Source organism: Rana temporaria, chromosome 5 (assembly GCF_905171775.1).
Source record: "Rana temporaria chromosome 5, aRanTem1.1, whole genome shotgun sequence".
NCBI classification, from domain to species: domain Eukaryota; kingdom Metazoa; phylum Chordata; class Amphibia; order Anura; family Ranidae; genus Rana; species Rana temporaria.
The window spans coordinates 14,204,599-14,216,951 of NC_053493.1; the positions used below are offsets into that span (position 1 = coordinate 14,204,599).

The 12,353-nt window shown below is 50.1% G+C and overlaps 1 protein-coding gene across 1 annotated transcript; it reads right to left on the bottom strand.

Annotated features, from left to right (window-relative positions):
• Window positions 1-2,705: 2,705 nt before the first annotated feature.
• Window positions 2,706-8,137, bottom strand: LOC120941036 (serine/arginine repetitive matrix protein 1-like). The gene is made up of 2 exons (XM_040354277.1): window positions 8,093-8,137; window positions 2,706-4,442 (listed from the first exon to the last, which is right to left on the bottom strand). The coding sequence occupies exons 1-2, from the start codon at window positions 8,135-8,137 to the stop codon at window positions 2,706-2,708; spliced, it is 1,782 nt and encodes a 593-aa protein (XP_040210211.1).
• Window positions 8,138-12,353: the final 4,216 nt, after the last annotated feature.

Sequence of the window (12,353 nt, forward strand, 5' to 3'; positions counted from 1 at the left end):
CTGGAAGAAGATTTAAGGAAGCCACTAGACATGCTGGGACTGATGGTTCATAGTGGCTATGCTCTGCTTTTGGGAAATTGAGAGCTGCTGGAGCTTGTAGTTCCTTCCCGGTCTTGGTTCTGTCGGGACTTGTAGTTCCTTCCCGCTCTTGGTTCTGTCGGCACTTGTAGTTCCTTCCCGCTCTTGGTTCTGTCGGCACTTGTAGTTCCTTCCCGCTCTTGGTTCTGTCGGCACTTGTAGTTCCTTCCCGCTCTTGGTTCTGTCGGCACTTGTAGTTCCTTCCCGCTCTTGGTTCTGTCGGGTCTTGTAGTTCCTTCCCGCTCTTGGTTCTGTCGGCACTTGTAGTTCCTTCCCGCTCTTGGTTCTGTCGGCACTTGTAGTTCCTTCCCGCTCTTGGTTCTGTCGGCACTTGTAGTTCCTTCCCGCTCTTGGTTCTGTCGGCACTTGTAGTTCCTTCCCGCTCTTGGTTCTGTCGGGACTTGTAGTTCCTTCCCGCTCTTGGTTCTGTCGGGACTTGTAGTTCCTTCCCGGCCTTGGTTCTGTCGGGACTTGTAGTTCTCTCTCGGTCTTGGTTCTGTCGGCACTTGTAGTTCCTTCCCGCTCTTGGTTCTGTCGGGACTTGTAGTTCCTTCCCGGCCTTGGTTCTGTCGGGACTTGTAGTTCTCTCTCGGTCTTGGTTCTGTCGGGACTTGTAGTTCCTTCCCGGCCTTGGTTCTGTCTGGACTTGTAGTTCTCTCCCGGTCTTGGTTTTGTCGGGACTTGTAGTTCTCTCTCGGTCTTGGTTCTGTCGGGACTTGTAGTTCTCTCTCGGTCTTGGTTCTGTCGGGACTTGTAGTTCTCTCTCGGTCTTGGTTCTGTCGGGACTTGTAGTTTCTTCCCGGTCTTGGTTTTGTCGGGACTTGTAGTTCTCTCTCGGTCTTGGTTCTGTCGGGACTTGTAGTTCTCTCTCGGTCTTGGTTCTGTCGGGACTTGTAGTTCTCTCTCGGTCTTGGTTCTGTCGGGACTTGTAGTTCCTTCCCGGCCTTGGTTCTGTCGGGACTTGTAGTTCTCTCTCGGTCCTGTCGGGACTTGTAGTTCCTTCCCGGTCTTGGTTCTGCTGGGACTTGTAGTTCCTTCTCGGTCTTGGTTCTGTCGGGACTTGTAGTTCTCTCTCGGTCTTGGTTCTGTCGGGACTTGTAGTTCCTTCCCGGTCTTGGTTCTGTCGGGACTTGTAGTTCTCTCTCGGTCTTGGTTCTGTCGGGACTTGTAGTTCCTTCCCGGTCTTGGTTCTGCTGGGACTTGTAGTTCCTTCCCGGTCTTGGTTCTGCTGGGACTTGTAGTTCTCTCTCGGTCTTGGTTCTGTCGGGACTTGTAGTTCTCTCTCGGTCTTGGTTCTGCTGGGACTTGTAGTTCCTTCCCGGTCTTGGTTCTGTCGGGACTTGTAGTTCCTTCCCGGTCTTGGTTCTGTCGGGACTTGTAGTTCCTTCCCGGTCTTGGTTCTGCTGGGACTTGTAGTTCCTTCCCGGTCTTGGTTCTGCTGGGACTTGTAATTTCCTATGGGCTGTGTGTTGCTATGAGGATACTAGGACTGCCAAGACTTGTAGTTGTGTATTGGCTGCATACTGCTATTTGGGCACTAGGACTGCTGGGACTTGTAGTCCTGTTTTGGCTGCATACTGCTCTCTGGACACTGGTACTTGTAGTGTAAAGCCTCATACACACGATCGGCTTTTCTGCGGACAAAGCGTAGGACTTTTTTTCGAAGGGCGTTGGCCATGAACTTGTTTGCAAAAAATTGTCGGCCAACAAATATGAAACTAGGTGGTTTTTCAGTTCTTTAGCGCCACCCTTTGGGCAACTTCTGCTAATGTGTTATGGTGAGCATGGCTTCTGAGCATGCGTGTTTGTACTTTGGAGTTTTGTCCGACGGACTTCTGTACACACCATCGGATAATCTGACAACAGGCAATTGATGGTGGACAATTTTTACTCTGACCAGCAGTGTGGTTACCAGATGGTGCCTCTGGATTCCTATGTGAGGAATCATTGGAACGTCAATTAGAAACTTCAGCCAGCGCTTTTTGTTTGTCTCCTCCCATTCTGGTCCTTTCTGCCCTATTGTGTGCAAATAACCGCCCTGCATGTCCTGACCTGTATGCTGGGCTTCCATGTACCGTCTCTCTCTCGTACCCCGGCCTCTAGTAATACATTGGTCCCCCGGCCTCTAGTAATACATTGGTCCCCCGGCCTCTAGTAATACATTGGTACCCCGGCCTCTAGTAATACATTGGGTGGGGTTTGGATTCTCTCCACTTCCTGTTCCAGAGACACAATATAAAGTAAGAGAAAATCCCCTCTTTGGTCATTCATGCAGCTTTGTCATCAAACACAAGCCATTCATCAATTCAAATACCAACTGATGGAACACATACTTTGACTGAAAATATCCTATCATTAAGCCCTGGTTCACACTGGGTAAGATTTGGAACGATTTGAGATGCGATTTGACATGTCAAATCGCATCTCAAATCGGCGGCAATTGTCGGCAATGGCACTGTCCTAATCAGTGCAAAGCCGCATCTGCGATTTCAAAAAGTAGTTCCTGTACTACTTTTTGCGATTTCGGGCCGCGATTTTGAATTCGCAGCAGTGTGAACCTAGGCTCTGGGTTTCATTCACAATCGGATGTCTGACACACGTGGAGATTTCTTTCATCAATTAAAATTCTAGATTTCCATTTTCTCTAGATAAAGGATCTGATCCACACTCTTAATCTGGGAGAAAAAGGTCTCAGCCGGCCCTTTTAAATTTTTGGCTGCAATTTTATTAATTTTTTTCTTGTAAGGGCTCCTTCTGAGGTGGCTCTCAATGGGTCTCCCTCTTCGGTAGGTTTTGGGGTGGCCGTGTTTCTTCTCCCTCTTCGGTAGGTTTTGGGGTGGCCGTGTTTCTTCTCCCTCTTCGGTAGGTTTTGGGGTGGCCGTGTTTCTTCTCCCTCTTCGGTACGTTTTGGGGTGGCCGTGTTTCTTCTCCCTGATTGGTAGGTTTTGGGGTGGCCGTGTTTCTTCTCCCTCTTCGGTACGTTTTTGGGGTGGTTGTGTTTCTTCTCCCTGATTGGTAGGTTTTGGGGTTGGCCGTGTTTCTTCTCCCTCTTCGGTAGGTTTTGGGGTGGCCGTGTTTCTTCTCCCTGATTGGTAGGTTTTGGGGTGGCCGTGTTTCTTCTCCCTCTTCGGTACGTTTTTGGGGTGGTTGTGTTTCTTCTCCCTCTTCGGTAGGTTTTGGGGTGGCCGTGTTTCTTCTCCCTCTTCGGTAGGTTTTGGGGTGGCCGTGTTTCTTCTCCCTCTTCGGTAGGTTTTGGGGTGGCCGTGTTTCTTCTCCCTGATTGGTAGGTTTTGGGGCTGGCCGTGTTTCTTCTCCCTCTTCGGTAGGTTTTGGGGTGGCCGTGTTTCTTCTCCCTGATTGGTAGGTTTTGGGGCTGGCCGTGTTTCTTCTCCCTCTTCGGTAGGTTTTGGGTTGGCCGTGTTTCTTCTCCCTGATTGGTAGGTTTTGGGTTGGCCGTGTTTCTTCTCCCTCTTCAGTAGGTTTTGGGTGGCCATGTTTCTTCTCCCTGATTGGTAGGTTTTGGGGCTGGCCGTGTTTCTTCTCCCTGATTGGTAGGTTTTGGGGTGGCCGTGTTTCTTCTCCCTCTTCGGTACGTTTTTGGGGTGGTTGTGTTTCTTCTCCCTGATTGGTAGGTTTTGGGGTGGCCGTTTTTTCTTCTCCCTGATTGGTAGGTTTTGGGGTGGCAGTGTTTCTTCTCCCTGATTGGTAGGTTTTGGGGTTGGCCGTGTTTCTTCTCCCTGATCGGTAGGTTTTGGGTGGCCGTGTTTCTTCTCCCTGATTGGTAGGTTTTGGGGTTGGCCGTGTTTCTTCTCCCTGATTGGTAGGTTTTGGGGTTGACCGTGTTTCTTCTCCCTGATTGGTAGGTTTTGGGGTTGGCCGTGTTTCTTCTCCCTCTTCGGTAGGTTTTGGGGTGGCCGTGTTTCTTCTCCCTCTTCGGTACGTTTTGGGGTGGCCGTGTTTCTTCTCCCTCTTCGGTAGGTTTTGGGGTGCCCGTGTTTCTTCTCCCTCAGTACGTTTTGGGGTGCCCGTGTTTCCTCTTCCTGATCGGTAGGTTTTGGGGTGGCCGTGTTTCTTCTCCCTGATTGGTAGGTTTTGGGGTTGGCCGTGTTTCTTCTCCCTCTTCGGTAGGTTTTGGGGTGCCCGTGTTTCTTCTCCCTCAGTACGTTTTGGGGTGCCCGTGTTTCCTCTTCCTGATCGGTAGGTTTTGGGGTGGCCGTGTTTCTTCTCCCTCTTCGGTACGTTTTGGGGTGGCCGTGTTTCTTCTCCCTGATCGGTAGGTTTTGGGGTGGCCGTGTTTCTTCTCCCTGATCGGTAGGTTTTGGGGTGGCCGTGTTTCTTCTCCCTGATTGGTAGGTTTTGGGGTACTTTTTAAAATGAAATTTTCAAAATTTCTTTACCAAATAAGTCCTGTTTTGTGCCTACAGCAATTATTATTATTATTATTATTTTTTTTTTTTTTAAGATTATTGGAGAGGTGACTGGGAGTCTGGTACTTTTATTTATTTTCATTTTTGTCATACATGTCAAGGACTGGAGTGCAGATTATATAAATCGTGTGACAAATTGGTCCTGCGGGTCATATCCCAAAATAAAACCAGAGCCATGGAAAATGTCAAAGGTTGTACAAGAAGGAATGTATACAGGAGAATAGATGGTGGGAATAGACAGATCTTGGAAGGGAGGTAGTAGTAAAAAGTGGAACTCCGCTGTAAGTCTTTGGGTGAAAGTTCATATATAACAAGTGCTTAAAATTCATATAAAATGATCTGTATAGCAATGCAACATTAGTGGCAGCTCCCCACAGAGTGAAGCAATCTCTGTAGGAAACAAAAGGAAACGCATACAGAGCGCCAGACTAAGTGTAGCAGGTACATTTTTTAATGGATTTATTTAAAGCCAATTGGCAACTTGCATAAAGAACAAACAAGCAGAAATGCCGGAACCTCTGTAGTGTCCTAGGACACGCCGGACTCGGGACTACACCTCGGGACCTCATTGGACGACCTCTGGAGACTCTGCCATGCTAGCTACAGGGATTCTGACATCTGCTTGTTTGTTCCTCCATGTAAATTGTCAATTGGCTTTGAATAAATACATTTATTTACCTGCCACACTTAGTCTGGCGCCCCCTGTGTTTCCTTTTTGCCTGGAGTGCAGTCTGCTGACACTTCAGGGTTTTATGTGTTGGTACCATGGCCAGTGTGAAATGTGTTTTTTCTAAATGGCACGGACTTCACATAAATAACAGAGACACTTGGCACACTCAAGCAACCTATCGCTACGAAAGCAAAGCCCCCCCCCCCCCCATCCCTGCCGGAGTCTCCTATCTGTGTCCTTCATGTGCTCGTGTGTCTCCAGGGAGCCTTGAGACTCATTTTTTTTTTTTGCTTCTAGTGACCCCTGTATCTCCTGTGCTTCTAGTGACCCCTGTATCTTCTGTCCCCTGTGCTTCTAGTGACCCCTGTATCTTCTGTCCCCTGTGCTTCTAGTGACCCCTGTATCTTTTATCCCCTGTGCTTCCAGTGACCCCTGTATCTCCTGTCCCCTGATCCCTGTGCTTCTAGTGACCCCTGTATCTCCTGTCCCCCTGTGCTTCTAGTGACCCCTGTATCTCCTGTGCTTCTAGTGACCCCTGTATCTCCTGTGCTTCTAGTGACCCCTGTATCTCCTGTGCTTCTAGTGACCCCTGTATCTCCTGTGCTTCTAGTGACCCCTGTATCTCCTGTGCTTCTAGTGACCCCTGTATCTCCTGTGCTTCTAGTGACCCCTGTATCTCCTGTGCTTCTAGTGACCCCTGTATCTCCTGTGCTTCTAGTGACCCCTGTATCTTTTGTCTCCTGATCCCTGTGCTTCTAGTGACCCCTGTATCTTTTGTCACTCTGGTGTCTCCTGTGACTCCCTGATTATTGTGCTTCTAGTGACCCCTGTATCCTTTGTCCCCTGTGCTTCTAGTGACCCCTGTATCCTTTGTCCCCTGTGCTTCTAGTGACCCCTGTATCCTTTGTCCCCTGTGCTTCTAGTGACCCCTGTATCCTTTGTCCCCTGTGCTTCTAGTGACCCCTGTATCTTCTGTCCCCTGTGCTTCTAGTGACCCCTGTATCTTCTGTCCCCTGTGCTTCTAGTGTCCCCTGTATCTTTTGTCCCCTGTGCTTCTAGTGACCTCTGTATCTTTTGTCACTCTGGTGTCTCTTGTGACTCCCTGATTATTGTGCTTCTGGTGACCCCTGTATCTTTTGTCACTCTGGTGTCTCTTGTGACTCCCTGATTATTGTGCTTCTGGTGACCCCTGTATCTTTTGTCACTCTGGTGTCTCTTGTGACTCCCTGATTATTGTGCTTCTAGTGACCCCTGTGCACACACACGTGTCCTTTGTGACTCTGAGCACTTATGTGCCTCCATTGACCTCTGTGAGCTGCTGTCCTTCATATCCCCTTTCGTATACTTCTGTGCATCCTGGTCAACATTCAGTTGTCATCCTGTTATTTAAGTGTTGCCTGAATGTCTGTGACGTGTCTCAGCGCAGCCTCAAAACGCAATCAGGTTATTTTACTAAAACTGGAGAGTGCAAAATCTTGAGCAGCGCTGCATAGAAACCAATCGGATTCCAGTGTTTTTTTATTTTTTTGTCCAAGCCGGGCCCCCTTTGCTGCCGCTCCCTTCCGGCCCTTTAAGAGCATCCCAAATGGTGGGCATTTGAGTCGTGTGACCCCTGTGATTGGCTGTCAGAGGTCACATGATCGGAAAGCTCCTAAACGCAAGTATGCTTTGGGAGCTCTCGTGTTCCTGCTGGGAGCGTGCATACTCGGCGCAGAGAAATGTCTACATATATGCGGCGTCTCTGCATTAGAGCCCACCCACATATATGGGGATGGCTGACGGGAACGGCTTAATTGAACAAGCTGAAGTTGGAGCGCTTTCACACTGAAAGCGCCCAGGTATTTTACAGCGTTTTAGCGTTAAAAATATCGCTATTAAAACGCTCTCCATGCATCTCAATGGACCCTTTCACACTGAGTCCTGCAAGCAGCAGCTTTTTGGCGCTAAAGAAACGCTCCAAAAAATGCCCCTCTCCATTGAAATGATTGAAAGCGCTGTAAAAACGCCTTGCCCTTTCACACTGAGGCACTGCAACAACGCCCTAAAACGCTTTTAGGGTCTTAGCGGTGCTTTACCAGCGTTTTTCGGGCGCTGGCAGTGTGAAAGGGCTCTGAGGCACTCGGGCATTGGGATTGCAGATGAGGCTTCTTTACAGGCGCTTTACAGGCTTTTTTTTTTTTAACGCTTGAAAAAACGCCCCAGTGTGAAAGGGGCCTTACTGTTTTTTGCCGTGCTTTTCGACCGCTAGCGGGGCGCTTTTAACCCCCTCTAGCGGTTGAAAAAGGGTTAAAATTGCCCTAATGCTGCGGTTCGGCGGCAACAGAGGCGGCTCTCTAATTAGGCAAATTAGGTGGTCGCCCTAGGCCTCGCCCCCCCAGGGGCCTTGTGGCCCCCTAATTTGCCTAAAGAATTGGTTCGAGAAAATTCATAGTTCATAGAATTTTTAAAACTCTTATGTAATTTTTTACAGTTAATTTCTATCACTCTAATTATTTTTTCCATCATGGATGTGAATGGGGCCTCATGTCTCAGATTTGCCTCACAAAGCCTAAAGCCGCCTCTGGGCAGATCTACTCATTTGATTTCAATGGGTAGGGGTGCTTTAGGAGCCGTGTATTCACTGCAAAGAAGCTGCTTGCAGGACTTTCTTTTGATGCCCTGCCAGTGCAGCGCCTCGGTGTGAAAGCACTCGGACTTTCACGCTGGGATTGCAGCTGAGGCATTTTTATCAGGCGCTATTTTTAGCCTGAAAAACGCCTCCAGTATGAAAGGGGGTCTTATAAGCTGCACCAGATTTTGTACTCTTCACTTTTAGTAAATCAACCCCAATATTTCCAACGCACCCCTTCTAGAGATTTGTCATTGGATGCTGCAGCAACCACCTGATATCAAAGCAGAAAGGATGTCACCAGCATACCAGGGATCTCGTGAAAGGGTCCAAAGCTTTATTCAGGAATTGCATCCTAGTTGCAGAAGAACATTTCGGAGCTTCACAGGGACCCCTTCATCAGGCTTCAGCCCCAAAAATGCATCACCTAGACCAGGAGTCTCCAATCTGCGGCCCGAGGGCCAGATGTGGCCCTTTGCTAGCCTTTATCCAGCCCTTGTGGGCACTATTTCTCCCACTGATTTGAGGCACTATTCCTCCCACTGACAGCCAACAAGAGGGCACTATTTCTTCCTCTGATACCAATGATGGGATACTATCCCTCCTACTAATAGGGGTATGACTCCTCATCCTACTGACCACCAACCCTGAGGCCATTTATATTCTCACTGTTGCTGGGCCCAGGACATTTTCTGCCCCCGCTGGCCACAATACGGCCCTCCTATGGTCTAAAGCACAAAAAACTGGCCCTTTGTTTGAAAAGTTTGGAGACCCCTGACCTAGACCAGTGACAGCGAACCTCGGCACCCCAGATGTTTTGGAACCACATTTCCCATGATACTTCACTACATGCAGAGTGCATGAGCATCATGGGAAATGAAGTTCCAAAACATCTGGGGGTGCCGAGGTTCCCCGTCACTGGTCTAGACTCTATTGGTGAATACAGATTCCTGGCAGTCCTATGTATACAGGGATGTACAACCCGGCCTATGGCACTACTTTGGTTCAGCGATGGTTTTTATACTGGTTTTGTTTACAAGAGACAGCAGGATTTCTATTTATTTTTTTCCCCCTGGGAGACATCTTCATTGGTATCTACAGAAATTAGGATGACAGCTGTAATGTTCTAAGGAGCCCTGGCTACTTGTCTCTTCTTTGGTGTTAGTGGGACGACAGGTGCGCCCCCTCCCCGGGATGGTGTTTGTGGGAGGATAGTTGCCCCCCCAGGGTTGGTGTCGGTGGGAGGACAGGTGCGCCCCCCCCCCCCCCGGGATAGTGTTTGTGGGAGGATAGTTGCCCCCCCAGGGTTGGTGTCGGGAGGACAGGTGCCCCCCCCCGGAATGGTGTTTGAGGGAGGATAGTTGCCCCCCAGGGTTGGTGTCGGGAGGACAGGTGCCCCCCCCGGGATGGTGTTTGCGGGAGGATAGTTGCCCCCCCAGGGTTGGTGTCGGGAGGACAGGTGCCCCCCCGGAATGGTGTTTGAGGGAGGATAGTTGCCCCCCCAGGGTTGGTGTCGGGAGGACAGGTGCCCCCCCGGGATGGTGTTTGCGGGAGGATAGTTGCCCCCCCAGGGTTGGTGTCGGTTGGAGGACAGGTCCGGCCCCCCTCGGGATGGTGTTTGCGGGAGGATAGTTGCCCCCCCAGGGTTGGTGTCGGTGGGAGGACAGGTCCGGCCCCCCTCGGGATGGTGTTTGCGGGAGGATAGTTGCCCCCCCAGGGTTGGTGTCGGTGGGAGGACAGGTCCGGCCCCCCTCGGGATGGTGTTTGCGGGAGGATAGTTGCCCCCCCCCAGGGTTGGTGTCGGGAGGACAGGTGCCCCCCCCGGGATGGTGTTTGCGGGAGGATAGTTGCCCCCCCCCAGGGTTGGTGCCAGTGGGAGGACAGGTCAGGCCCCCCCACTCCCCCGGGGTTGCTGTCGGCGGAGGAATTTTCACTCTATCCCACTGACTCTCATTGATGAACATTTTGGATTCTATAGAATTCCTCTGAGCCCTGGGGGGTGTCCGTCTTGATGTTTGGTTACCAGAATGAACACAGACCCGTCACGTACACATTTTGCTGGTGACGATCGGATCACTTCCTGGACTAAACTGATCCTTCCTGTGTCTTCTACACACATACTAAAGTCCTAGATTGTAAGCTCTAATGCCGCGTACACACGGTCGTTTTCTGCGATGTAAAAAAACGACGTTTTTAAAAACGTCAATTTAATTGACCGTGTGTGGGAGAAAACGACGTTTTATGTCTTCTGAAAAACGACCAAAAAAAATTGAAGCATGCTTCAATTTTATGTGTCGTTTTTCAAAACGTCGTTTTTGACTTCACAGAAATTGACCGTGTGTAGCAAAAAACGACGTTTTAAAACGACGTTTTTCCACCCGCGCATGCCCAGAAGCTAGTTATGAAGCGAGCTTCAATGGAAAAACGTGGTGAACGTAACCTCGCTTTGCTAGAGCACTGTGAAAAAACGATGGTGTGTAGGCAACTTCGTTTTTGAAAAGTGTCATTTTAAAAACGTCGTTTTTTACTTCACAGAAAACGTCGTTTTTTTACATCGCAGAAAACGACCGTGTGTACGCGGCATAAGAGCGAGGCCCTCTGATTCCTCTCGTATTGAATTGTTTTGTAACTGTACTGTCTGCCCTCATGTTGTAAAGTGCTGTGCAAACTGTTGGCGCCATATAAATCCTGTATAATATAATAATTATGTGGTGATGGGGGATTCCGATAAGGAAGTCTCCTATATTTTATGACCTTGCCATAAATCAGTAGCTGACAGTTCAGTCATGATCATCTTACATATTCTGGTCTAACCTGTATTTGTAGAACACGGGTCATGCAGATGGCCACCTAATTGTCGGTCTGTGTAAAATATGGTGCTCAAATATTGGAGCCTTGGACAGGCAGCTTCCACAGTACTGGATATATTGGGGGGGGGGGGATTTATTAAAACTGGTGCACACAGAATCTACAAGAGGGTTAAGGCAGTGCTGGAAAATAATGGTGACCACACAAAATATTGACACTTTGGGCCCAATTTGGACATTTTCACTTGGGGGTGTACTCACTTTTGTTGCCAGCGGGTTTAGACATGAATGGCTGTGTGAGTTATTTTTAAGGGGCCAGAAAATGTACACTGTTATACAAGCTGTACACTCACTACACAACATTGTATCAAAGTGTCATTTCTTCAGTGTTGTCACATGAAAAGATAGAAGAAAATAGTTACAAAAAATTTGAGGGGTGTACTTACTTTTGTGAGATGCTGTATTGCATTTTCTTTGTTTTTTAACCAGTTGTGGACTGCCCACCGTAGATTTTATTGCGGCAGGGCAGCCACTCTGCGCCAGTTCACGTACCTAGTACGTGATCTGGCACTTCCGGGTCGGTGGGGTGCGTGCACGCCGCCGGCGACCCACTCCCGCTGTGATTTGGACACAGCAGGTGCGGCGGATGTGAGGTCCACTGGGACTCGTCAGTCGTTTGGGAGACAGGCAGAACTGCAGTCTACGTAAACAAGGCGGGGAAGCAGGGGAGGGCTGGCAGGGGGGGCAGGGTGGAAATCTCCCCCCGGGCTGGTGACACTATGCACAGCCACCGGCCACCACTACCAAATGCTGTTTTTGCAGAGCAGGAATATGCCGCTGCTCACCTCCCACTGTGGCCTTGTGCCTGTGTCTGCTCCGAGGTAGATGGCTGCAGAGCCTAGCTATGTCTCGTCTCACACATAGCTCAGCCTCAGCGCACACCAGCGCTGATATCCCCTTCTCTCTCTGCACAGACAGGAGGAGAGATAGAGCTCATCTGCTCCTCCTCCTTCTGAGTCTGCCCCGCCCACACTCCCCGGGCATGTGTGGGCACTGGACAGGAAGTTTGAACCCAAAAAAGCATCAGACAGCCTGCCTGCGCCTCAGCCTGGTAAGCTCACCCTCTCTAGTCTCTCCTGCCTCCCAGTGTATAAAAAGGGGTGCTCTGAGGACTTTGTTAAAGGGGAGGGGGGCAGGCTTTGGTGAGCAGAGACCCTCTTTACACAATAGTCCACAGCATGCACCAAGAAGACCCCTTACATCAGATCTGATGTAAGGGGAGGCTCTGTGCGGACTCTGATGTAAGGGGTGCCTCTGTGCGGACTCTGATGTAAGGGGTGCCTCTGTGCGGACTCTGATGTAAGGGGGGGCCTCTGTGCGGACTCTGATGTAAGGGGGGGCCTCTGTGCGGACTCTGATGTAAGGGGGGGCCTCTGTGCGGACTCTGATGTAAGGGGGGGCCTCTGTGCGGACTCTGATGTAAGGGGGGGCCTCTGTGCGGACTCTGATGTAAGGGGGGGCCTCTGTGCGGACTCTGATGTAAGGGGGGCCTCTGTGCGGACTCTGATGTAAGGGGGGGGCCTCTGTGCGGACTCTGATGTAAGGGGGGGGCCTCTGTGCGGACTCTGATGTAAGGGGGGGGCCTCTGTGCGGACTCTGATGTAAGGGGGGGGCCTCTGTGCGGACTCTGATGAAAAGGGGAGGCTCTGTGCAGACTCTGATGAAAAGGGGAGGCTCTGTGTTATTGGTCCCTTCACACTCTC

Bases quoted from the DNA above. Each gene is read 5' to 3' on its own strand.
- LOC120941036 (XM_040354277.1), bottom strand. From the start codon at position 8,137: ATGCAATTCCTGAATAAAGCTTTGGACCCTTTCACGAGATCCCTG. The intron at 4,443-8,092 runs GTATGCTGGTGA...CATTTTAAAAAG, and splicing joins ACCCTTTCACGAGATCCCTG to TACCCCAAAACCTACCAATC.